Source organism: Mixophyes fleayi, chromosome 10 (genome assembly GCF_038048845.1).
Source record: "Mixophyes fleayi isolate aMixFle1 chromosome 10, aMixFle1.hap1, whole genome shotgun sequence".
NCBI classification, from domain to species: Eukaryota; Metazoa; Chordata; class Amphibia; order Anura; family Limnodynastidae; genus Mixophyes; species Mixophyes fleayi.
The window spans coordinates 34,269,513-34,295,417 of record NC_134411.1 but is presented as its reverse complement, the minus strand read 5'-3'; the positions used below and the strand labels follow the sequence as shown (position 1 = coordinate 34,295,417).

General features: G+C 42.0%; 1 protein-coding gene across 1 annotated transcript in view; it reads left to right on the top strand.

Moving 5' to 3' along the window:
• Positions 1-25,905, top strand: part of TTC17 (tetratricopeptide repeat domain 17) — a 46,443-nt gene that overhangs the window by 2,733 nt on the left and 17,805 nt on the right. The window contains 18 exon segments of the mRNA XM_075188370.1: positions 340-374; positions 376-397; positions 399-428; positions 517-669; positions 671-687; positions 7,133-7,244; positions 7,355-7,486; positions 7,630-7,739; positions 9,400-9,565; positions 10,284-10,423; positions 10,518-10,678; positions 11,406-11,518; positions 11,804-11,941; positions 12,873-12,988; positions 15,076-15,244; positions 15,328-15,405; positions 17,986-18,210; positions 20,744-20,930. Coding sequence (XP_075044471.1) covers positions 340-374; positions 376-397; positions 399-428; positions 517-669; positions 671-687; positions 7,133-7,244; positions 7,355-7,486; positions 7,630-7,739; positions 9,400-9,565; positions 10,284-10,423; positions 10,518-10,678; positions 11,406-11,518; positions 11,804-11,941; positions 12,873-12,988; positions 15,076-15,244; positions 15,328-15,405; positions 17,986-18,210; positions 20,744-20,930 — 2,104 coding nt within the window.

Here is a 25,905-nt window from a genome sequence, read left to right as displayed (position 1 = left end):
CCCCGTTGTAGGCTCTGAGAACCCCGTTGTAGGCTCTGAGAACCGCATGCAGCCCTAGTTTCGCCTGTTGCCCATCACTGCATTATACTATATAAAAATATATTTTTTTATAACTAATTTCCCATTGCAGACCCTTCATTTGAGAGGTTTGATCTTCATATCTAGATTTTCTTCTGTACAATTACTCTTAACTAAATTAAAACCTTGTGCAAAGATACCCTGATGACTTCCATTACTTAGTATTGAAAATAAAGTTATTACTCTTATGCTTATAATGTTCTGAACGCATCGGATCTCGGCTATTGAAGCTGTGAAGTTGACAGCGCTTGTGTCTTTCAGGTGGATTCACCAATGAACTTGAAGCATCCTCACGATAGTGATTTTGATGAGACAGGAGGACCACCGTTGGCTACCTCAAGGAACTAGAGGTGACTGTTGCGTTAGAGAGCCCCGTAATCCATCGCCCTGCGCTGGTCTTCAAGTGTCTCTTAAACTTTCTTTTTCTTATTCCTGCAGAAGCACCTGGTTGCTCAGAAGATTCATATAGAGGAGAATGAAGACCGGGACACGGGGCTGGAGCAGAGACACTACAAAGATGATCCAGACTGTGTTCTAGCCAAATTACCGTTGGGAGACATGGATTTATACGATGGAACGTACATACCCCTGGGAGAACAAAAATATCAAGTACTGTGTCGATCACTCCTGTTATTCCATAGCTGTTTTACTGTATTGCATAGTTGAGAAATAATTTAAATGGACCTGCAAATGTTCTAGAGGGTTTAAAAAGAATCTGTCCCACCCAACTTATTTGCATACTACTGGTGGCTAAAGCAATCATGGGCAATGTATTTTTACAGTGGCCTCGCAACTGGCTGTTGGTCTCACTAGGGGACAATATCCTAGTGGATGATCATTGAGATCAGAGGACTGAGCAGTCCAAGCAAGGGGAGGAGAGAGCCATATAGAATCGAGGAGCCAATCAGTCAAGTGTCTTCTAAGAATTTGTCCACCAATTGATGTAATTACAGATGTCATCCTAAAGTTAGGACCTGCGCTCATTTAGGTGCATTGGCTACGTGGATCCTGGGATTTGCCAACCTGCTACAGAGACTATGAATTCACGGATCTCATTCTGCAATATTAGATCGCTGGCCCTGAATATCAGTCAAAAAAAAATAATCAGCAAAATAAGTGTAAAAACTAATTTACAAGCTAATTGTCATCTTGAAACATTGTTCTCTAATTGAAGACTTCACTATAGCTTAGAGCATTTTTTTTTTTTTTATAATAGAGAGACCATTCTTACCCATTGTAAATTATATCATTCTTATATTGTAGTTTGCACTATGGACTATAGATTTTTTTGTAGCCTGAGATAGGAGCTTCTAATTGAAATAAAACACCTATGTTCTTGAGCAGTTTGTTTGTCGATATGATGGTAAAATACTCTCTCTGACCATGAGTGAGCCTAGTAAGATCCATCTCTAGTGCGGTTATAGTGTAAAGCACTTAGTTATGTCACCTATACACCACATCCTCTTATCAATATCACTTCTAATTACAATAGTAAGGTGGCAGCCAGCGGTTTTATTAGATTTACATAGTGGGCATGATTCATTAAGGAAAGTAAAGCAAAAAAAAGAAAAATTAGTAACTTTGCACCTTGGCAAAACCATGTTGCATTGTAGGGGGGGCTAAATTTTAACTGCGGGAAACAGATTCATAGTTTGGGCAGAGCATGTCCTTGATCAACTTTAGATATCAATGTGAAGATTAAGCTATCAAGTATTTGTGTGCTACATGAAAAAGCAGCCAGTATTTAACTTATGTGCAAAATAATAAACGAATATGCACCCCTTGCATTGTAACATGGTTTTGTCCAGGAGACTACTTACTCATTTTTTTGCCTTACTTTCTTTAATGTATCAGGCCCAGTATCTTCACCATTGTATTACACAGTGACATTGCTTTTTGTTTAATTGTTTGTGTTACTATTTGTATCCAGCCAATCCAACCTCAGGTTTTAGTACAAAGTCTTTCCATTCTATTTATAGCTGTACATTTATTTACCTGAGAACACCCTACTTAATGCTGGCAGTGTCATTGATTTTCCTGACCTTTTATACAGCAATTAACTTATCCATAGGCAGTATCGAGTAACACAAGATTATACTCTTGGTAAGTGCATAGTTTACAGCAAAGGTGTAGCTGAACCCAGGGAAGCCGGAAAGCAAGTTTCTGATTGGCTTTTGTTCTCTTATTGATTGAAAATATTTCTTTAGATGCAAGTAGTCTGCTAATCCTCTTAACACGGCACTATTACTTCTCTGTAGTAGTCATCACATTGCTTTAATTAGGTAACTAATATTCAGTGGTTCAGTTTGAGTATTCCCATCTAGTTTAAGTAAATTGCAGTCAGTGTGTGTTTCATGATTGTTAATGCCATGTACGTAGTGGGCGATGAATGCATTTCTGGACAGGCAGTTCGAGGGTGCAGGGTTTGAGTGAGCTGCACACATAGAATCCCAGATTCTGGATCTGAATGAGCAGCTGGCAATAATCAGGTCCATGGACAATATGGAGAGGAGTCTACTGGACAGTGAGCAGCAGTGGTAGAGGCCAGTGGAGATTTGGGGGAATCGCATCCTGATTTAGGTAGCTGGGGAATAGTTGGAAGATAGGGGTAGAAGGAATTTCGTCAGGGAGGTTAGTCCACAGTAAATATGCCAGACTGACATATGGTGTCAATTCAGGAGTAACAGTGCTGAAGCAGGATAATTATTGCTTCCAAGTACGGAATATTGCTGGCATCTGGCCCTTCCTTTCTCAAGATGCCGCCAAAACTATTATCCATGCTCTTATTAATTTCTGTCTAGATTACTGTAACCTTCTCATCGGGCACCCCCACTCCCATCTCGCCTCCCTTCGCTCTATTCTCAATGCGGCTGCGAGACTTATCTTTCTTTCACTCCGCTCTTCTTCTGCCCCTCCTCTCCCCTCTCTGCCTTACCTTACACTGGCTCCCTTTCCCCTACAGAATCCTCTTCAAACTTCTCGCCATCACCTGCTAGGCCCTCTCCCATTCCACTGCCCCTTCTACCTCTAACCTCCTCTCCATCCACACTCTATCCCGTTCCCTGGGTTCGGCCAATGACCGTCGCCTTTCCTCCGCACTGATGACCTTATCCCATGCCAGAATTCAAGACTTCTCCCGTGCTGCCCCCTTCCACTGGAACGACCTCCCTTCATCTGTCTGTTCCCTAATCTTGGCACCTTCAAACGGGCTCTCAGAACCCATCTGTTCCTCAAGGCCTACCAGCAATCCACATAACCTTCTGCAGCCTTGTTCTCACCTCCCACTTCCCTGTCTCCTCTTATGCTTGATCCCCTCCACTGACTCCTCTCGTGCCTGTCGTCTGTTCCCCCTCCCTTTAGTATGTAAGCTCTTACGAGCTGGGCCCTCTTCCATTCTGTCTCAATACCATTTCTTCTTCTCCTTCGTTACTGTATTTGCTACGCTTGGAGCTATTGAAATCTTGGTTATACTTGTTTTACTGTGTACTGTTGTATCCTGTTAGGTCTACCATTTGCACTGTATTTTGTATTCTGTATTATGTACAGTGCTGTTGAAACCTTGTGGCCCCAATGTAAATAAAACATAATAATAATTGCGCTAGAATTCAAGGCAATGACTGCTCTAGTACACTTAGGAACAGGAGTGTAATGAAGGCCATATGAATGGTGGTTGTAGGGCATTATTAGGACAGATAGGGTAATCCATCATCCGGACTGAATGCTGAACAGTTTGCTGTCTGTTGGTCATTTCGGCATATTTTGGCTTGGTCCGATAGATTATTGGGAAGGGCTGAGAATGACTCAGAGGTTATTGTACATATCTGTACCAATGACCAAGATAGAGGTACATTGATGATCCACAAAAACAGGTTTAGATGAGCTAGACTGGGAACTTGAGGCAAGGACCTCTCGGACGCATCTTGAAGACATCAGGAGAGTTGGCAGGTTAATAAGTGGTGGGGTCTTTGGTATACGAAGGAGGGTTAGTGGAGAACTATGATGATTTCTGTCTCTGCTCTACAGTAGGGGTGGGCTGTACTGAAGGAGAAGTTAGTTAGGGGGCTGGAGATTATCGTAAACTAGGAACAAAGGTGTAGGATGAAGACACAAGTAGTGTGCAATATAGTGAAGTCTGGGAACAAGACTAAGTGAAATGGGAATGAGTGTGATATAGACTTGGAAGAGACGATAGGGAGCTGCATAAAATTGAATGTGGCAATAAAAATATCAATTGTATGGTGACGTGCTAGGAGCCTTCCTAACAAAATAGGGCAACTACAATTACTGGTGATGGAAGATACATTATAATGTAGGGTTGGTGATGAAAGTGGAGTATGTCTAGGAAGGTGGAGGGCGGGATGTATTTCTAAAAACTTGGAGTCCTTATTGTTAGATACACATGGAGAAAAAGACACCAGCAAAATACTAATTGGGGTTTGCTATATAGCATAAGCGATTGTAACACAGGAGTAGGGGCAGTTACACCTAAACACGATTAAGACTGATACAGTACTCTATGAAGGGATCCTGAGGGATGTGATTCTGAAACCTATTGTAAAAATAAATTCAAGAAGTCAGTATGGTTTCATGAAGGATCGGCCCTTCCTAACTAATAGACTTGCTATTCTCAACTGGACCTTAGTGGTGCAAATGATGAGATGTGTTTGGCTTTTTGTGAGTGTGTTCAGTATTGTTCCCGTAAGTCTGGTACGTAAGGTGAAAGTGTGTACATCGGTAAAGAACTGGCTGAAGGATAGACCAAGGCTAGTTGTAAATAGAACAGATATTTAGTCTAGGGTCTAGGCTACTAGATACTCTTGGAGTGTTAGTATTAGGCCCTGTCTAGTTAGACCAGTTGACAGAAAGCTGAGTGCACAGTGTCAGGTAGCTGCTGCAAAGGCCATAAAATTGTGGGATACTCCTGGTTAGACCACAGCTTGAATATGGGTTTGGACTCCTCACAGTAAAGCTGGGTACACACTACAGAAATTTCGACCAACTTTTTATGCCGATCGATTTTACATGCGACCGATGGCCCGATCGCTCGGTCCATGAACTGCATACACACTAGCCTTGTTTAGGACGATAAAGGGAAGAGCGGACGTCCCTTTAGCGACTTTTTACAGCCATGTTGTCGTGAGCAATGACTGTAATTTCGTACTCACTGTTGTGGATCGGTCGGAAGTTTATACACACTGCACAGCGGAAACAAGATTGAAACGAAAATATTAAACGGTACGACCAACCAAATGAGGCGACGATCGTCCACTTGTGCAGACTTTCGACCATCGTGTCACAGCACACACTGACCTGACTTTTGAACGAGCGGTCGTATGTCAGCTGATTGAGCCGATTATTGGATGGAAACAGTGTAGTGTGTACCCAGCTTAAGAAGGACATAAGAGAAATCAAGAGGGTTCACAGGCAGGCAAAATCATTAATGAAGAGATTGGGCAAGTTAAATTATAAAGCTTGGTTAGGAAAACTAGTTTTGTTGACTTTGGGGGGCCTCGGAGGTGATCTAATTATATATTATATCAGAGGTTATGGAGGGTATTCAATTGTTAGCAAGTTTTTTGTTTTTTTTTCCCCGGCGTGTAAAAAAAAAATATATATTTCCCGCGGGTTTTTGACGGCAATAGTGATCTGTTTGAGTTAACGCAGCGGGAAAACTCGTGCAATTCAATTGAAAAAGAGGGAACGCTGCCCCCCGTGCGTTCAAATTTGTGTTTGCGAGATTTTAGGGGAGTTTTAACGCGGTCATGTATGACACCAGAAGAAGGTTTTGCATACATTTCCATATATTAGATTGCATTACACATTGATAATATCTATATTACAGTACTTTCTTTAGCATACTTTTTAATTGAACTATTTTTTACCATACAATCATCTATACCATGTCAAAACACATTACTACATTCATATTTGTACCAAAAACATACATAAATATAATTAATTTAGTGTTTTTTTTTTTGTTGTTTTTTTTTAATGTTTATTTTATTTCATTATTTTTTCACAAGAAAATCAACTTACACAAGTTAGGCATTAGAGATAAACATAATTTAATTTTTTTTTCCACATTATTACATGATTTCAAATACTTTTCAGAGGTTTTTTATTTTTAACACACCCCAAGGAGGTGCGAGATAAAACAGCATATTTTCCTGTTTAACGCGCCGCGTTAAAAAACAATTGAATAGCTTTTAACGCGGCTGCCTCTCACACTCCCTATACTTTCAATAGACCTTCTACTGGAGCGCGAGAGGACTGTTTCATGAAAAAAAAGTAGCGTTAAAAAAGGAATTGGATTGTGGGTTAAACCGCTCGAAAATTATAAAAAAAACAGCGTTAAAATGACTTTTACGCGGTCAAAAAAAATTTTTTTGCTGACAATTGAATACACCCCTATTTGTCTAATTAACTTTACGTACCATACAGAGGGGAGGGGTTCTTTACTGTGAGTGCAGTAAAGCTGTGGATTCCTTGCCATATGAGATGGTGAGAGGAAATTTACTAATGCTATATATAAAAATGGATCGGGTGCCTTTTTTTCAAGAAACAGTATCTGTAGTTAAACTTAGTATTGGACTATTTAGGGGTTATTGGTCCTGGGAATTGATCTTTCTGTTGTAATGGGAAGGAAACACCACCACCTCTACCCCCTGTGAGGCTAAATTGGCAACTATCTTGCTGGAATTTTGTTTTGTATCCTCTGAATCAACACGATTAGAATTTAGGAAGGATTGAACTTTGAGCTTGTTTGTGTCCTTTACGTATGTATGTATGAGCTTGATGGTTTTTTTGTTTTTTTTCTATTAACTATATAACTGCTGCATCATTGAAAACATCTTTACATTGTAATCTCTCCATATTCCACTGGCAAAATATTATTGTATTGTATTTTATAGTGTTTAGAACGACATACTCGGAACCTTTAGAACAATGACATATAGAAGTCTGTAATCTTGGTCTCCACTGGGCTGGAAACTGTTTGATTTTTAGACGCGTTGGGTAGAACCATTTGTTGATCATACTGTTTTGGGATTTGCAGCCCAGAAGATTATGTAGATGTACATAGTCCACTGCCTCCGGACCTGATGCAGCCAGACTGCACCAGCATCGTACAGCTTCCATTCAGCATCCACGCTTTTCAGCACCTTCGGGTACGAACCTTTAAACCCTGACGTTTGAACGCTAGAAACAATATTCAGTGTTTTTTCCCCTATTGCTGCTAAAGTTACATGTGTAAGTAATATGTGCTGAATCTTCCCAGGGCATCCAAGAAAGGAAGAACCTTTCCGCTCCTCTGCTGTCCAAAGAGGATCCCGTCTTCACTTCCCTGTCCCAGAAGTTAGGGAAAAACGTGGACGACATTGGTCACAGAATATATGAAAGTCTCCTGAAGGTATTAAACAGAAGATCACAACATTTAGTGTGTGAAAATCGGGTCCCCTTATTGTTTTTCTTTCACAAGTGAAAATTGTGTCTCTTGCAAAATGCCCAAAGAGAACTAGGAGGAGAGATTCTATGTCATTGTCTGTCTTACAGAATACCACTTCCTGGGTCCTCTACAACATGGCGTCCTTCTATTGGAGAGTAAAGAACGAGCCGTTCCATGTGGTGGAATGCGCCATGCGGGCGTTGCATTTCTCTTCCAGGTAAAGCAGATTTCATACAGCCTGATTGTAAGGCACTTCCAGCGACGTTGATGCAAAAAACGTTTTCTTTTCTGTATGTTTAGTGAAGGTCGTCGTAAGGCGTTATTTTTTTCGGAACATAGTAAATAACTGTAAATTAACTACTTATTCCACGATTATGCCGCTTGTTGTTTTCTGTCCCCATTGGAAAGTGACTGCAGAATATCGCACAGTCATATTGAAAATGATTCAGACATTTTCTTGTGGAAAAAAAACAATGAGTGATCAACGATTCTTTTTATTATAAGCATAATACAAATAAATTCATGCCATTTAAATGCCCCTCCCTCAGAACGTATAATGTTGGAGTTATATATTGCAAAGAAATATAGGCATACATAGTGCATTCCTAAGCTTTAGCCTACATTGTAAAAACATACGCAGTGTGTGGTTAAATGACCTTGCTCAGCATATACAAACTAGAATTAAACAAACACATGGCTGTATTGAGAACAAAGCCCCTGTGTGTTTCCTATTTCTCAGACATTAGACATTTGTATAGATAGCACAACTCTGCTCTTGAGAGCCAAGGTCAGTCCACTGTATAACTGTAACATATATTCACACACGTTACTATTGTACCTTTATAACGAAACGTCTTTGTTTAATTGAACTCTTACAATTGTTTAAGTTTTACAGCCCACGTTACATAATTCATTATTGTCTGCGTGTACAGCGCAGACGGCACAGGATATGATAAGTTGATCACTAGACGGAAGTATTTCACTGCTGGTTCAAGGATGTTCTTCAGAGAATAAATCTAGGTGCGTTCAGTGAGATCGGTGTCCACATCCAGAGCGGAGGGACTGGGATGTTTAGTGGACAAGACAGCACAGAGTTTGGCTTATAAGTTAATAAAACAGTGTCCTAGATTGTGAGCCAGTTGTATTTGGCCGGTTGAGTCTGGCATGCAGTGGTCTAACCTCACCAATGTTTGGCCTTTAAATGTCTCGGGTGTCTATTAAGGAATAAATATTGTTTTGACCTGGAGACTTCCTTTGCTTTAGTCTTCAGAGACTGCACGCTTAAGATGACTTACAGTCAAGAAGAAAGATGATATTTTCTTTTTGATTAGAACTATTATTATCTTGAGTGCTTCCAGTGGTCCTGTGCTGCTCTCCTCTGTGCTGCGGGCACGGTCCTGTGCTGCTCTCCTCTGTGCTGCTGGTACTGTACTGTGCTGCTCTCCTCTGTGCTGCTGGTACTGTACTGTGCTGCTCTCCTCTGTGCTGCGGGTACTGTACTGTGCTGCTCTCCTCTGTGCTGCGGGCACGGTCCTGTGCTGCTCTCCTCTGTGCTGCGGGTACTGTACTGTGCTGCTCTCCTCTGTGCTGCGGGCACGGTCCTGTGCTGCTCTCCTCTGTGCTGCTGGTACTGTACTGTGCTGCTCTCCTCTGTGCTGCTGGCACGGTACAGTTTCAGTAAGGATGAGAATGGACAGCTCACAGTGGGAGGGGCATTGACAACCACATCCTATCTGGGATAGGCCAGCCCTTAGCAGCACAGAGGAAATCAGCTCTGGACTATTGGAGGCCTCAGTGTACCTGAAGGATTAGATTACCACCACAGCCTTGGTTCTGCTTCTATTGGACAAGCTCTTTTGATAATCTCTTCCTTGCAGACACAACAAGGATGTCGCACTACTGAACATGGCGAACGTCCTGCACCGAACGCATTTCTCGGCAGATGCTGCTATTCTCGTTCACGCTGCACTCGATGTGTCTCCCGGGCTGGACGTGTCTTCGGACTCCTTGGTTAGCCACTACACCCTCGGCAACATATATGCAGTGAGTGTTGAATGCTCTGTTGTTGTGCAGATGCAGTGGTACTCTGTGCTGCCCTCTAGGGGTGTTTTATATGCATGAAGTGCAGTCCTCTAGTAACTTAAACAATGGAGAACATTTGGTTTACTTGGCAAACCACTGCAACACCAGCAATGAGGCTTTATTGAGGATTATTTTTTAACGCCATATTAACTCTTAGTGGAGTTTTTCTGTATTTTTCACTTAAAAACGAAAGCCGATATCGTTTAATATGATCCGCAATCTCCCTCAGAGCGTTGGTCAATTCATCATGAAATTGTAGTGGCCGTGGATTTTCAAAGCCGTAATTATCAAAGCATTATCTTGGATACAGGAGAATTATTGTTTTATTTACCAAAATGTACCCAATAGCTAAACATATGGATTTTAGAGGTCTTTTTGCAACGCATTAGCCAACATTACAGAGTCTAATAGTCATTTTGCAGCTTGCGACCGATAATGGTGACCGATTTGGTTAGAGGCAAAGAGCTAAAATCTCTGGGTGCTGCCAAGTGACTTCACTCCAGAGCAGGATCTACACCAGGCTGAGAGAACTCGTTAGTGGTGTGTTCCAGCTCTGCTACCTGGGACCTGTAGTTCTACATCAGCCACAGGTTGCCTACCTCTGGTCTACAAATAAAAAGATGCTGGTAATTTGAACACTGTCGACTCACCGGCGCCTCTCTCCTTCATGGTGTTGTAGATGCTGGGGGAATATAATCACTCTGTGTTGTGCTACGAGCGAGTCCTGGAGTCCAGGCCTTTCCTCTATGAGGCCGAGAAGAGGAGGAAGGCTGTGTTATGCCAGCAGAAACTAGAGCAGAAGCTGGAAGCCCAGCATAGGTGAGTCTCTGCCGTAATGTTCCAGTGTGGGTCTGATTAACAAGGCTCGGTTATATAACAGTGTGCTTGTTGCTTCCCATGTTTCTGTCGCTAGGTCTCTCCAGAGGACTCTGAACGAGCTGAAAGAGTATCAGAAGCAGCATGACCATTACCTCCGACAACAGGAGGTTCTGGAGAAGCATAAGCTGATCCAGGAGGAGCAGATCCTGAGGAATATTATCCATGAAACGCAAATGGCCAAAGAAGCTCAGCTGGGTAAAATAGTGTTTATCTGTGCGGAATGTAAAGGCAAATCTACCTTCGTTGCGGGTTTGTGAAGGTGCAAGGCAGTGATTTTCTGAAAGGGCAAAGCGGTGTTCTGGAACGGGGTCGGGAGCTGGGGGGCAATGGTCTCTGGAAGGGCACTGGGGGGGCCAATGCCAGCTCTGATTATTTTTATAGGTGTGATCAGGCTCGATAAGTAAAAGAAGCAGGGGAAGTTATAGTGGTCTCTAGAAAATGAGGAAGATGGGGGTGATCACGTGAAGGAAGGGAAGCAGTTGTGATCCCCGGAGTATTTATAGTATTCAATAAAATATAGTTATTATTTATATAGCTCCACTAATTCCGCGGCGCTGTACAGAGAACTCACTCACATCAGTCTCTGCCTTATTAGGGCTTACAGTCTAAATTCCCCAACACACAGACAAACATACACAGATTAGGGTCAATTTATTAGCAGTCAATTAACCTACTAGTATGTTTTTGGAGTGTGGGAGGAAACCGGAGCAACCCGGAGGAAACCCACGCAAACACAGGGAGAACATACAAACTCCTCACAGATAAGGCCATGGTCGGGAATTGAACTCATGACCCCAGTGCTGTGAGGCAGAAGTGCTAACCACTGAGCCACCTTGCTGCCCGTTCCTTCCACTATTTCTGTGTATGTATTGTTTCTTTTTTCTTACGTTTTTAAGGCACTTTTACATTTTTATTGTCCTAGGAAACCATCAGATTTGTCAGGTCAGCAGCCAGAAGCACAGCCTGCACTGTGCGTGGGATCTCCCTGTGCGTTACCACAGGGGGGACATCTTTGAAAACGTGGAGCACGTATTGGTAAGATTCTGCAAACAAACAATAATTTAACTTTGCACTCCCGAGTATCACAACACGGTTTGTTCAAGTGCAAATTTTAACCCTTTAGCTGGATTTTCTCCAAACACTGAAGGGGACACTAAGTATCTTGAATATTTGTTTTAGCTGGAGATTAAGCAAGTACATTTTAGATGAAAATTGCTAAACAAATTGCAGAACTACTTTGTTTAGAACACTTATGTATTTCATTGTTTTCAGTTGATTCAATTTAGTTGGTCTTAGACATTGATATTCTTTTGTTTTCAGTTTGGTGATGATACTTCATCTGCATACATGACCTCCGTGAATCTAGATCTGCAAGCTAACCAGAGCATTCTGCTGCAGCGCCCCCCGGTGTCACGTTCTGCAATAAGAGTGTGGGGCCTGGATGCTGCCACTTATGATGTAAGTAAATTCTTAGCTATTATGCAAAGTTTTACATGGAGTCTGTCATCAGGACACTGCTATAGTGTTCATAGTGCAGTGGCAACGCTGCAGGACCACACACTACCCATTTGTGGGCATGACCTACAAAGACCTCAACAGCAGCACCCTTTCACACATCCCAAACCTCCTCTAGAAATACTCTCCTAACACTCTCTGGTAAATTTCTAGCAGTGACCCAGTCAGGATGGTCTATTAATTACTAATCTTAGTTCCTTTAGCTCACATGGGTGGGTGACCATCTTGTCCAGGTTCTTTATCTGTTTTACTCTTGTTTACATGATTTAATGCTTCTCTGAATTGATTTAAAGTTTACCCTTCTAAAATGAATAGTTTTTGTAGCACCCTTACAAAACATTTTATTGAAACTCAGGTTGTCATGTTCATTGTAATAATAGCAGGGGGTGCAGTTTCTGGAAGTATTAAAGCTGGTTATACATCTATGCAGTTATCTTGCAGATCACACGATAAATGATATGGCAACAGTGTGTACACTCGACCATGTTTTATCGCATCAAAGTGCATTGTATCGTTTGATTTAGTTTTATAAACTTCCTGAAAATCACGATCAATGATGTCGGTCAAATGTGGCAGTGTGTACGCACTCACAACCAGCAGCCTAGGCAGATATCTGTAGTGTGTCCAGAGTTATGATCTTTTCAGCCGATGGTTATGAGATGTGAAGAGGAGCTCACAGGACATTTGTTCTCAGAATAAATGCTTTTACATAGTATGCTCTTTTTATTTGTGCTTCGCTTGCTGGGCCATGTAGTGAAATAGTCTGCAAACAGATCAGAAATGAATGCATATCAGCCATTAATAGACACCTGTGCTTTTATGTCCTGGAAATGGGAATCTGGGAGCTCCAATAACTGGTGTTCTATTTTTTTAGGAAGAAATGGACCAGCTATGGCCTAAGAAAGCAGATTGTTCCAAGAGGTTCCCCAAGGTTCCTCCCGCTGAAGAGCTTCCCACATACCACCTACCTCTTGTGCAGTCCGGTCTGAGGTGAGTCTCTGCAGATTATATACTGGTCCACCAATATACTGTATATCTCGTTTAGCACATACGTTGGGATATGTTTTACGTCTGGGAAGGAAATATTCCTCGTCTCTATAAATCCGTATTCCTCTGCTTCTCCTCCTTTATTTTTCCAGTACTTTGCATAGGAAGTGAGCATAGTGCTTTCTGCCCTTATTTGAAGGGACAGTTTACCCCCTTCCATCCACCTGCTACCATCGCAGGAGACCACAAACCCCACCTCTGCCCTGGCCTCAGCCGTTGTTCGAGTGGACCCATGGCCAACTAGGGTGAGGAAGGATCAGTTACTGCTGTCCACTCCAGTAGCATCACCAGCCCTCCAGGCCTCAGTGGTGGCCGATCTCTGCCCCACAGTCCAGGGGACCCCTGGATGTGCGAATTGTAGCTCGGACCCCCTCACACGGGCACACATGAAAGTAGAAACTGTTTGCGGATTGGGTACAGTATGGCACCTTATATACATGCGTATCCCTCTGCTTACACTTAAACGGTGGTTTAGTGAGGCTTGCTGGCATTAGGCTGTTGCTCCTCTGTAGCCCAGAACACCCTAGATCAGGCTTGGCTAACCTGTGACACTCCAGGTGTTGTGAAACTACAGGTCCCAGCATACCCTTCTGGCAGTAAGCTGCTATACATTGGCAAAGCATGCTGGGGCTTGTAGTTTCACAACACCTGGAGTGCCACAGGTTAGCCAAGCCTGCCCTAGATCCTCTCTGCTGCCCCATCATAGTTTTGTGAACACAGGGTGACCCGTGTGGATAAGATAACGGTGATGGCATGGATTGGTTAAGAGGGCTGGGCTGGTCTACTAACCTTCATAATAAAACCAGTGTAAACGGAGGGTTACCTGGCTGCACAGTTTTAGGATGTTTGTGTGCTTGTCGATGGAGAAAATTGCTTTTTTTTAATTTTATTTTATTTTTTGCAAAGTAGCGAACTGGGGTACATGAGCCGCGCCAACTTTGGAACAGTCAGGTTTTTTTGCCTTTTGTATACGTATGTGTTCTGGCAGCAGGAAAGGTTTAGCTGAACGGTGGAGCTAGATTGCCCTTTTGTAAAGTTCTCTATCATCTCTTTGGGCGGCTTCACCCCTTGATTAGTTCCCCTAATAACAAAGCAGTAGAAAATTTTATAAAAAAATAATCAGTGTACAGTTTTATAACTGAATCAAAATACAGAGATTATTGTTTCAGATGCTTAGCCTCTCATAAAGTGAACACTTCTAGGATGAAACTCAAGATACTTTAGGCAATGGACATGTTGTGTGGGAAACGAAGATGTCAAACAAATAGTAATGCTCTCTTTCAAAACAGGAAGTAAAATATCCTCGTTCTCTCTCCTGTGTAATCCTCATATTACTCTGCTCATTCCTCAGTGACAGCTGGATTCCACAAGGCTCTAGAATGTTGTCAATTTATACTCCAAGCAGATGTACAGCTAGAAGTAGGATGGGTGAGGAGATGGAACGGTGTCAATCTCAGAGGAGGCATTGTGTCCTGGAACAGAGGGCAATTAAATCACTGTAGTAAATGACTATATTTGAAGGGCTGTGCATTACTCAGCTGATTTTTATCAGGTGATAACTAGAGTGTTTATACTTCACTAAATACTTTCACTTCTCTGCATTAGGTTTCCATGTTAGGAGGGAGGGTCTTCTCTATATTAGCAGGCAGAGAGTGACTGACAGTTTTGCAGACTTGTCCACAAATGCACTATGTGGGTTGATTCATACACAGGGTCAGGAGCAGTGTTGTCACAGTAACTCTGACAGCTGCATTCTCAGATTTTGACCTATATGAAATTTCACCTGTGGAGCCTCATCTGTCTGTAGTGGAGTAAGGGGCGAGGTGGGGAGCGGTTATAATTTACTTTTTAACACAGCTGCAGTGACAAAGCCATATTAGCACTGGAATATGTATTTTACCTCCATGGTCATTCCTGACCATCTCCGTTGTAGAGTTTAATGGTCCTTAAAGACCTCGAATAAGTACAAATCTGCCTTTTTGTGTGTCAGCCCCGAAATACTTGGATTTGTGTCCTCCTTCCCCTTTCAGTGTCAGTCCGGCTGTATTGAAACAGATAGATGGCGGGAGCGACCCGCACACACCAGACTGCACTTCCGTTCCCGACGTGCGTAAGAACGAGTCCTTGCACAGGCTGCTGGTGGAACTGGAGGGGAAGATGGACCTACAGCAGCTGAAGCCCGACAGACACGCACAGCGGGTATGCGAACCGCAGTTCTCATTGTCTCACCGTTACTTAGAAGGCAAAGCACAAATGGTAAAATCTTTTTATTGTCTGTTTAGGCTTTACTCTCCCTGATCAATAACCTCAGTATTTCAGAAGAGGACATGAGATTTTCTCTTCATCACTCTCTTGCTCAGGTCAGTATCATTCCCCTGCTCTGCACTTATTTCAATTGTCACTGTGTCCAGTCTTGTCTTTGGTCTGGCTCGCTCTCGTTTTACACTAAAGATCATTCACGCCGTCTCTCGATCTATCCGTGATTTAAATCCATTCCTCTGTAAACGTCTCTGCCACTTATGGTGTTTCTCCTCGGGGTTATCGCCAGAACCCAGAACCCGAACAATAAAATTAGACTTAGCAGTAACAAACAGACAAGAGGTAATCTATAGGAAATGGGTATAAATTGCAAAATAGCTCAGGCAGAAAGTAATGGGAGCAAGTGCTGAGTGGGTGATCCAGTCACCCCAAAATCATCATCCTCACCATTTATTTATATAGCGCCACTTATTCCGCACAGAGAACTCACTCACATCAGTCCTTGCCCCATTGGAACTTGCAGTCTAAATCCCCTAACATACACACACACAGACAGACTAGAGTCAATTTGTTAGCAGCCAATTAACCTACCAGTATGTTTTTGGAGTGTGGGAGGAAACCCACGCAAACACGGGGAGAACATACAAACTCCACACAGATAAGGCCATGTTCAGGAATCAAACTCATGACCCCAGTGCTGTGAGGCAGAAGTGCTAACCACTGAGCCACCATGCTGCCCCACAATGTTGGTTTGGGGTTCTGTGGGTCTTTTAAGTATAAAAAAGAGAATAAATGAGTTTTATTTGAACCGTGTAGAGGTTGGTAATTAGGTCTAATTGCCCAGGGAGCATAAGAAAGTGGATCAGGATATTGATCAGCCTTCCTGAAGGGGGTGAGTATTTGGGGAAGGTTTAGAGACCAAGGCAATGTCTTGTCGTCTAAGAGGCAGGAATTCCACAGTCTGGGTGCAGTCTGACAGGGATAAAAGTCCTGTACTCGGTAATGGATCAAGTACCGAGATTAGACGGGAGGAACAGAGCGGAGCGATGGAATCTGGAGACATTCTGAGACTAGATTATCAGCTCATGTGGACAGGGGCTGTTCTACTTCATGTACTGGTAATGTTTATGTTATTCATCTGTTTATATTGCTAATGCACTTATATTGTGCACTGTGACGTAAAAGTAGAGCAAGCCCAGCATATAATAACACTGAATATTATACAGTCCATGAACAAGGGCAGGATCTCTGAGGGGGACGCCAACTATTTAAGATTTAGTGAAACATTTGAATAGGATGGGACATGGATCGTCGTGGCTTCCATTTCACCCTTTTTGTCAAATTACGTATTTTATATATAGTACGCTTAGCACGAACATTCGCATAAGGACACGCAAACATCGATGCCGCCGTCCTTCTCCGAACTTAAAGAAACAAACCTGGCATATAGTGACCATGTAGGATATAACCTACTACCGCCATGATAGAGGCCATGCGTTTAATCAGTTCTGGGCTCCTTCATTGGTCAGAGAGTAGAACTTTATCCTCGTTAGACCCCTGACTCCACCCTGGACCAATGCGCTATGAGACGAAACCCAGTAATAAGACTTTCCGCTAGCTCCGCACAACACAACTTACCCAGCACCTAGCGGCACCTTACTAATTATAATATCCAGAGGGCTAGGACCCTACTTACTACTCTACTGCCGTCACACATCTCCCCCCGCTCGTCTCCCTTATCTTCTACCTGCCCCACTCCGAAAATTCTCTTGATCCTAGAAATATGGTCGTCATAAGTTTTCAACGTGGTTCTCATCTGTCCTGCTCTTGTTTACTGTTTTCTATCCACTGTTCATTTGTATTGACTGACCAACTAAAATAAAGAATAAAAAAGTAATAACGGCATACACGCTTAGCAATTGTATGGTATGTATTAATGCTGCTTGTGTATAGTTGCCAAGTTATTTAGTTTGTTTGGGTGTTTTTTGTTTTTGTTAAGCAAGTATTGTGAGCAGATTTCAGGCACCTTTTTATACAGAAAGGATGGGCACCAGTATCTAGCCCTGGCAACTCGACTTAAACCTTTCAATGGAGAGATGGTTAAGGCCCCATGTAGACTTGTTGTGGCTCCTTAGCTATTGGAGCACCGTAAGTCCCATACTAACCTGACACAGCGTGATAGGAAATAAACTGATCTTCATCTCACAAGAGCTGGTGAAACTTAGGGTGCTCTACTTATAGGAGTAGTCAATCCGTAGTTACTAAAAGTGGGAATAAAAGATCTGATGCAGCAGCTGTAAGTAAAAGCTGGCTGCTGATTGGAGGGGAGCTCAAAGTACTAATCCAGAGAAGGGAAAGCAGTTAAAAATATGTATTTTAATGAGGGAAATTCCTTTAAAGACCAAGTGAGCTCATTCTGGCTCTTCATTGGCTAATATCAATGAGGCACGAGTTGAGGGTACGGCTGCCTACACTGTGTGTATAGATAAAGTGCACTTTAAGTTGCATTTCTGTGGATGGAATTTTATTGTAAGCTTTATGTTGAAATTAATCTGCGTGCAGAAAAATACATTTACTGTTTGTGTTAATGGACATATATAAAAATTAAAAACAATCCATGCATGATAAATAAGAGTTTATTTTCTTTTTTAAATTGGCTTAACGTGGTGGTTTCCTTTCAGCCAGTTGGGCCTTTGTGGTCGGTGTTGAACGAGGCAGCGTTGTACTGGCGAGCCATAGGTAACTGTACCGAAGCCATGGCTTGCCTGCGCAGAGCGTTGAACCTGGCTCCGGCTTCGCAGCAGCACGTTCTGTTTTTTAATCTGGCCAACCTACTAATGCATCAAGGACTTCATCTGGATGCCAGTAAACTGTTGTTGCAAGCGATGACCATAGACCGCTCAGAGGTGAGTCGTTGTCACCCGATGGCGAATTGTTAACAAATCCTTGTGTAAAATATTTTGTTAAATCACGATCCCTGTGGGAAGTTTTTTGTTTTATAATGCACACATCTGATTTATGTTGTTGCTGTGTTGTGTCTTTAGTGCTTTGGATATCTGGGCTGACAGTTGATTGGCATAACAGCATTGCTCCCAGATTACCGTATTTCCCCATGTATAAGACGCACCTTTTTTCCCCAAATCTTGGGTTTAAAAAAAAGGTGCGTCTTATACACTGCAAGCGCTTACTTACCTTATTGAAGAACTCGGCATCTGGTGTGAGGAGTCCCCGCTAATCGGCTCCAGTGTGTCCAGCGTTTCCCCGGTACTTTGCAGAAGGATCTTCAGGTTCTTCAGGCGCCTCCCACAGTCTCGGCGCTGTCAGTCACGTGACTGACAGTTCCGATGATCGCCGATGACTACCGGTGTTTGTCTGTCTGATTAAAGCTGCACAGTGTTGATGACATTAGACGCTTGGGGGCGTGTCTACGTGACTTGTCTCTTGTCAACAAGACTGTGCAGTAGCGCTCATGTGGGACTGAATGTGTGACCATTGTAATCTGACAACAAATTTAAAGCTCCTGTAGTGAATCCTGGACAACAAATTGCAGGCTCTAGTAAATCTGGGACAACAAACTTATATATCTTTTTTTTCATTTTGGGCCCCAAAATTAAGGTGCGTCTTATACATGGGGAAATACGGTAAATATAATCAGAAAACGTCCTTGAGAATCCCTCAGCCCCAAACTACCAAAAATGTAGTTTTATATTCTGTTTGTATTTCTTGAATAGATCTATTGTATTTGAGTCTCTCCCTCTCTATCCCAAAATTCCCTTGTGTCTTCCGGGAAACCTTCCTGTCAGTCTTATTGATGTTTAATAATCCTCCAGGAGCCACGGCCTGTTGGCAGGAGGGGATTAGACGTCACTGAGGGTGTGGTATGATGTAATTGGGAGCGTGGCCTGGACTGCAAATTTGTAAGTAGACAGCAGGGGATCTGAATCCTGCAAATAATTACCTCCGTTACACTCTCGGCCACGCTCCTGTGGATATCTGGAACTGTCCCTTTCGGGGGGACAGCTGATGCTGCCCCTTAGCGGAATCTGTCGAGCGCTAAGAATAAATTTATTAAATAAATAAAGCAAACCCATAGACCGGACAACAGGAAGCGAGGAGGATCAGGAGGTGTATAGAGGAGAGGGGGCTTTTAGTCCCACTACCCTGGAGGATGTGTGGAGTCAATAGTGGAAAAATTATGCAAAAATATGTCCTAGTTTGTGCACTGAATTGAAGACCTCTCAGTTCTTTGGCAGCATTTTTTTGAAGTCTTGATCCCTTTAAGACGTGATGGAAGAAAAGCATTACAATGGGCTTGGTTTTACTTTCAATCTGTTTTTGTTATTCTGTATATATTTATGTAATAATGTATTAGAGCATATGTGGGCATGCAGCGGCCCATGCCTCTTAGACCACCGACCTCTCATGCCCCTCGTCCCCTCACGCTATCGTCCGCCAGGGTCGTAATCCAGTGATAGCAAGAGGTATTTCAGCTTGTTCCTGCGTCATACTGCACCACTTCCTGCGTTAGTGCACAGCGCAGTGACGGGGGCTGAGCCGTTATAAGTGCCAACTCAGGCGTCATATTGCTGTAATGCGCCCCTCCGTGGGGAACTACAAGTCACATCAAACCCTACCAGAAAGTTTTAATGCGGAAGGTGTATTGTGATTACCTCTGTGCTATTTACATATCTGTCATTGGTAGCTCTTTCCTTAAAGAGAATGTTTTTATTAAAAATAAATATTTGGGGTCTAGTGCAATAAGAATTTCTATACTATTATTGAGTCCTTATCTGACATATAAAAGCCTAGCGGCATGTGTTAGTGTGTGTGTGTGTGTGGGGAAACAACTACCAGGTGACAGAGTGCTCAAGCTGCAGCGCCACCTGCTGGGCGGAGTTATATACTACACTGACCTACTAAATTCTTAGCATTATCTAATATATAAAAGCCTAGCGGGGTGTGTTAGTGTGTGTGTGGAAAAAACTATTTTCTCAAAAAGGGCTCATCCAATTGACCTGAAATTTGGTATACTGACATTATTTGACAAAAAAATGATAATAGTGAAGTCAGTTAACTTCCATCATCCCCCCTTCCCCCCGTGGGAGGGGTAGTAAAGGCTAAATTTACGAGTTGAGGGCTCAAACTCATTTTCGTGAGGTAATTTTACCTCATGAACACACATGCTGTGTTAGTGTGTGTGTGTGTGGAAAAAACTACCGGGTGACAGAGTGCTCAAGCTGCAGCGCCACCTGCTGGGCGGAGTTATAAACTACACTGATCTACTAAATTCTTAGCATTATCTAATATATAAAAGCCTAGCGGCGTGTGTGTGGCGATGAAGATGACAAGAACCTTTTTAACACCTTAAGTAGCTTGATTTGAGTTGAATGCATGAGTATCATGCACTGGTTAACTTGTATAACATATATATTTTTTCAGCCTCTTACTCTGCTGAGCCTGGGCAACGCTTACCTGTCACTCAAGAACCTGTCGGGTGCGCTTCAAGTCTTCCGAGCTGCTCTGGACCTGAGCCGGGAATGTCCAGCGTGCGAGGGCAGCCTGCAGATGATCCGGTGCCTGCAGCTTTATCCACTGCTGTACAACGTCACCACCACCGTATGCAGCGGTAAGCTTGCGCTCCCCACCGCTGATGTTTGCATTTAGCTCATGGACTTGATTTCTTGGTTTTGTTTTTGTTTTGTTTTTTTACTTTTTTTTATTTTATTTTTTGTTTTTTTTGTTTTACGTCTTTTGGTGCTTTATAGATGCATAATCTTAAGGAATCGTTCAAATAAATATGTCAGAAATAACCAGCTCCGGCTTCATGACTTTAAAAAGTGGTTTTGGTTTTGTGGATTTGCCCTTATTTCCCCCCAGGCTAATCCCGGGTTGCCATTTTGTTACCCTACAGCTCCACTTTCACACCTGACCCTTCAACGGGATAAACAAACAACTTTCGTAGTTACACAGGAGCCAGAGAAGAGTAGAATTGAGTAGAAAATACTTTGCTTCTGCAGTGTTATTGTTGAAATATAGTAACCATGGAGCTGCAGTTGTAATTTCAGTTGCTTGAGAGGGAGATTCTATGAAAGGGGAAGAGGAGGAGTTGATGTGTCCTTAAAATGTTTTAATTGAAGGACACGTTTTATATAAAATAGCACAACTTATCTACACTTTAGTACAATGAACTCAATATCTTCGGCAAGTTAGCCAGGATGGGGCCTCAGATTACTCCAAAAATAACACAACTTTTCGGGAATTATCTTAATACCCAAAAAAAAAAAAAAAAAAGAAAAACTGAACTTGAAAACTTCTTCTGCATAAAGGAAGTGGTTAAAACTGGTTTGTTGATATTTTATTCCCCATATAACGTACTAAACCTTTGACATAAAAACAACATTTTAAATCTCCCTTTCAATTCAAAGTCAACTTCCTGAAACAGTTTCATTATCCATAATTTGAACATTACTTTTAAGAATAAACCAGGGAAAAAATGTAATAGTGAATCTATAACCGCAAAAAAACAGTGTACTACAGATCAACAATCAATCTATTCACTTTTCAAAAGCTTCACATGTAATACAAATAAATATATATAAAAAAACAACCTTATAAATTAATGGTATATATATTTTTTCAAAGCCTCATAGGGTATCATAAAGTATCAGATAACATTAAGAAGCATCTAATACTGGAGATTAGATACCAGTGTGCTGGGATACATTATAAATGGACATGTCTTGTTTGGTTAGGCATGAATGCCAATATATCCCCAGAACATTGATATCTAATCTCCAGATCTACAGCCATATCCATATCACGTGCCAGAGGTCCAATATTTATTTAATAAGTACTAATTTATGAAAGAACAATACGAGTATTAGTATTTTTTAATATGTTGCTTTTATCCTTCGTTAATATTTGATTATATTTTACTCCAGTTTGTTTTCCTCCACTTACATAAGGATCCCTAATTAATTGTGACTTCTTAATTATCTGACAGTGTTGTCCGTAATATATGTATCCAGAGCCAGGCTATCAGTGTACATATCATTAAGTAAGACATGACTGCTGTGCAGGGCTCTTGTAGAGACGCTTGCGACCTCTACAAACAGCAAGTTAATTGTAAATGTCTCTACTCCCTCATAGGACCCCTGTATAATGCCACCCTCACCACCAGGAATAGAGGGAAGAGAACGTTTTGCTACGCTTGATGTTCTCTTATTACACAGCAATTTATGTTCTATATAATCAAAAACAAATACGGTTTCTGCGTCCCGGGTAGAGCATCTAATATGGTCTTGGCATCTGGTATAAGGGGTGCTGACTGGCCCATATGGTCACACATTAGATTGTTTAAAAAAAAAAATAGAAACAGAGATCAGGATTACAGGTCAGTAAAAATTTGCGAAGTTGCATGCTTCACTCCTCTTGGAAAACTAAGAAGTTCCTTTTGGATTTCAGTATCATTCCTATGCGGATGATACATAAATTTATCTATCCTCTCCTGATCTCTCACAACCTCTGTTGTCTCGCGTTACTGACGATCTTTCTGCCATTTCATCTTGGATGTCTTCTCACCAAATCAAACTCAATCTTTCAAAAATAAAATGAATAATATTCCCACCCAACAATAGAAGTTTCCTGCCTGACATTTATATTTCTGTTGACAACACGACCATAAATCCCACCCCACAAGCTCACTGTCTAGGTGTAATCCTTGACTCACTACTATCCTTTGTTCCCCACATCGACTCTATATCTAAATCATGTTACATACATCTAAAAAACATTTCCAGAATACACACATATCTCACACAAGACACCGCAAAACATTAATTCATGCACTCATCATCTCCCGCATCGACTATTGCAATTCCCTCCTTACTGGTCTTCCCAAAATCAGACTCAAGCACCTACAATCTATTTTGCACGCAGCAGCTAGACTGATTTTCCTTGTAAACCGTTCTTCCTCTGCTGAGCCGCTCTGTCAGTCTCTACATTGGCTGCCTGTTTTACAAAGAATCCAATATCAAATTCTTCTCCTAACATGCAAGGCCATCAACAAAATTGCACCAACATAATCACTTGTTTCTCCCAAATCGACATCTCCATTCTGCACAAGATCTGCGTCTCTCTTCCTCTCTCATCACATCCTCCCACTCTCGGTTACAGGACTTTTTTCGGGCTGCACCCACTTTGTGGATTTCCCTCTCACGCACAGTAAGATTATCCTCTAGTCTTCAAACCTTCAAGAGTTCTCTGAAAACCTACCTCTTCAGACAAGCTTATAATATTCCTCTACCATCCTCTGAATCTCTCTAGGTTACCCTATTACCACCCTCTACACTGCTAACACAAGACAACAAGTCTGACCAACATTACTGTGTGACTGATCATACAGCCCACTAAGCACTTTTTTCTTTGAATTTTGTCTGGAGCAATATGTAGCACTTACCCCTCATGTATCAAACTCCCATTGTCCTATAGATTGTAAGCTGTGCGCAGGGCCCTCTTACCTCTCTGTCTGTATGTATTACCCAGTATTGTTTTATTACTGTTTGTTCCCAATTGTAAAGCGCTACGGAATCTGCTGGCGCTATAGAAATGATGATGATTCTGATGTTAAACACACTAAAAGACACAAAGAATTTCATAAGTCTTCCTTTCACCGAAGTTTTCAAAAAAGTCTTTATGTAACAAAGTTAGCGATATGAACCAATTTGCTTTCAGTCTTCACATGTTGGTTATTATGAAAAGCTCTTACTGGTGGACTCTGCCACCAGTAAGAGTAAGGTGATCATGCTGGGAGTGGTATTTCAACAGCAGCCGCCACAGTGTGGATAACCTTTGTTTTACATTTTATATATACTGAGATATAAAGTTCTAAAACGTTGAGCTGTTGCTGGATTACAGTGAGGATTGTGGCTTTACTGTATTAGCATAAAGCTCTGTATTCCAGTGGCCTAATATACTTCTGTTCGTCCATTATCTGCTAAATTAATTTTACAAATAGCAGCAAAAATTGTCAATCACAAAGCAAAATTTGCAGTCGTTAAATCCCAGTCACACGTAAGCAGATGACAGGCCGTGTCTGTGTCCTGTTGGCAACACGTGTACTGTATGGGTGTATCATATGTAAACACAACTGGTGCTGTCGGGTAAAGGCTGCACACCTGGTGAGAGAATGACCATCATCTAGCCAAACTTTCTGCCAGACCTCATTAACCTTTGAATGTTCCCCATCTGACAGAGTTTAGGATCCATAGTTTTGAGCCCAAACTCATGGTAGATTTTTTAAATGGGTCTTATCTGATTACCCATCAAACCTGCATTGTGTGTGTTGGTGCACTGTAGTTTGCATAGTTATTTTTTTAATTTTTTTTTTTAAATACGTTTTATTAGTAACATCTTATCTTGAACAATATTACAGAATAGTAAAATTCTTGAAAGGTACATTAGTGAGATAATATATGCACATATAAATTGAACAATATATATATGACATTCTCTCACAGTGCCTTTACAGTGTAAACTCAGCTTCATGTCAATATGGTACCATGAAGATGTTATTTTATTTTGAGTTGTATAAACAAAGTGGGAAAAGAAATAGTAGAGGGGGGGGGGCGGGACTGGTACAAGGTAAGATGGGGGGGGGGGGGGGGAAACAGGTTGGGAGGACTGGGGGAAGGGAGAAGGAATTCACGCTTTCAGCAGGAGAGAGCAGTCTAATCTGGTGTTTCCAGAAATGAGTCGGATTCAACTAGAATTGAAGCAGGGGTTGATTACAAAATGAAGCCCAGGGAGACCAAACTTTGTTAAAGGACACGGAGGAGCCCCTGAGCACACTGGTGATATGTTCCATCTGATAGGTTTGCCAGACCCGACCACATACCATTTGGAGAGTTGGGGGTATAGGATTCTTCCAGTAGGCAGCAATTTGACAGGTAGCTGCACTGATTATGTGCCGGAGAAGCTTATGAGTGTGTGTGTTGGGAGGTCTGTAAGAGGTAGGGGCAATAACACATGCTTAGGATCGGAGGGTACGGGAGTGTCAAGAACAGCTGCTGCTAGTGTGAGAACCTCTATCCAGAACAGGCGTAGCCTGGGGCAGTCCCACCAAGTGTGCATGAAAGTACCGATGTGGCCACAGTTTCTCCAGCATGTTGGGCTTGTTTGAGGATATATAGTGTGGAGCCTAGAAGGAACATAGTACCATCTATGGAGCAATTTATTGGCGTTTTCTTTAATACGGACATTTATGGAACAACGTGCTGTCCATTCTGCATAGTTATTTTTAATGTGGAATATGGCACCAATCCCTCCTTTTGAACTTGAATGTATGCTCAAAAGTTACACATTGAACAGTCCTTCTTTAGATTCGTCTCCTTCCCTTTCCTTCCTCTACTTCATTTTAAGGTCTAATTCTCATCAGTAAAGCTGGGAGAAGACAGACATTAATATAATTTGATAGCAGGTAAGTATTGCCTTTATTGATCAAAGTCCTCAAATTCTTTTAAGGGCAAGCATTCTCTCTCCAGATTAATTGGACTCCAGTTGGAGTGTTTTGGATGAATATGTAGTGGACCCTTCCTTGGGCA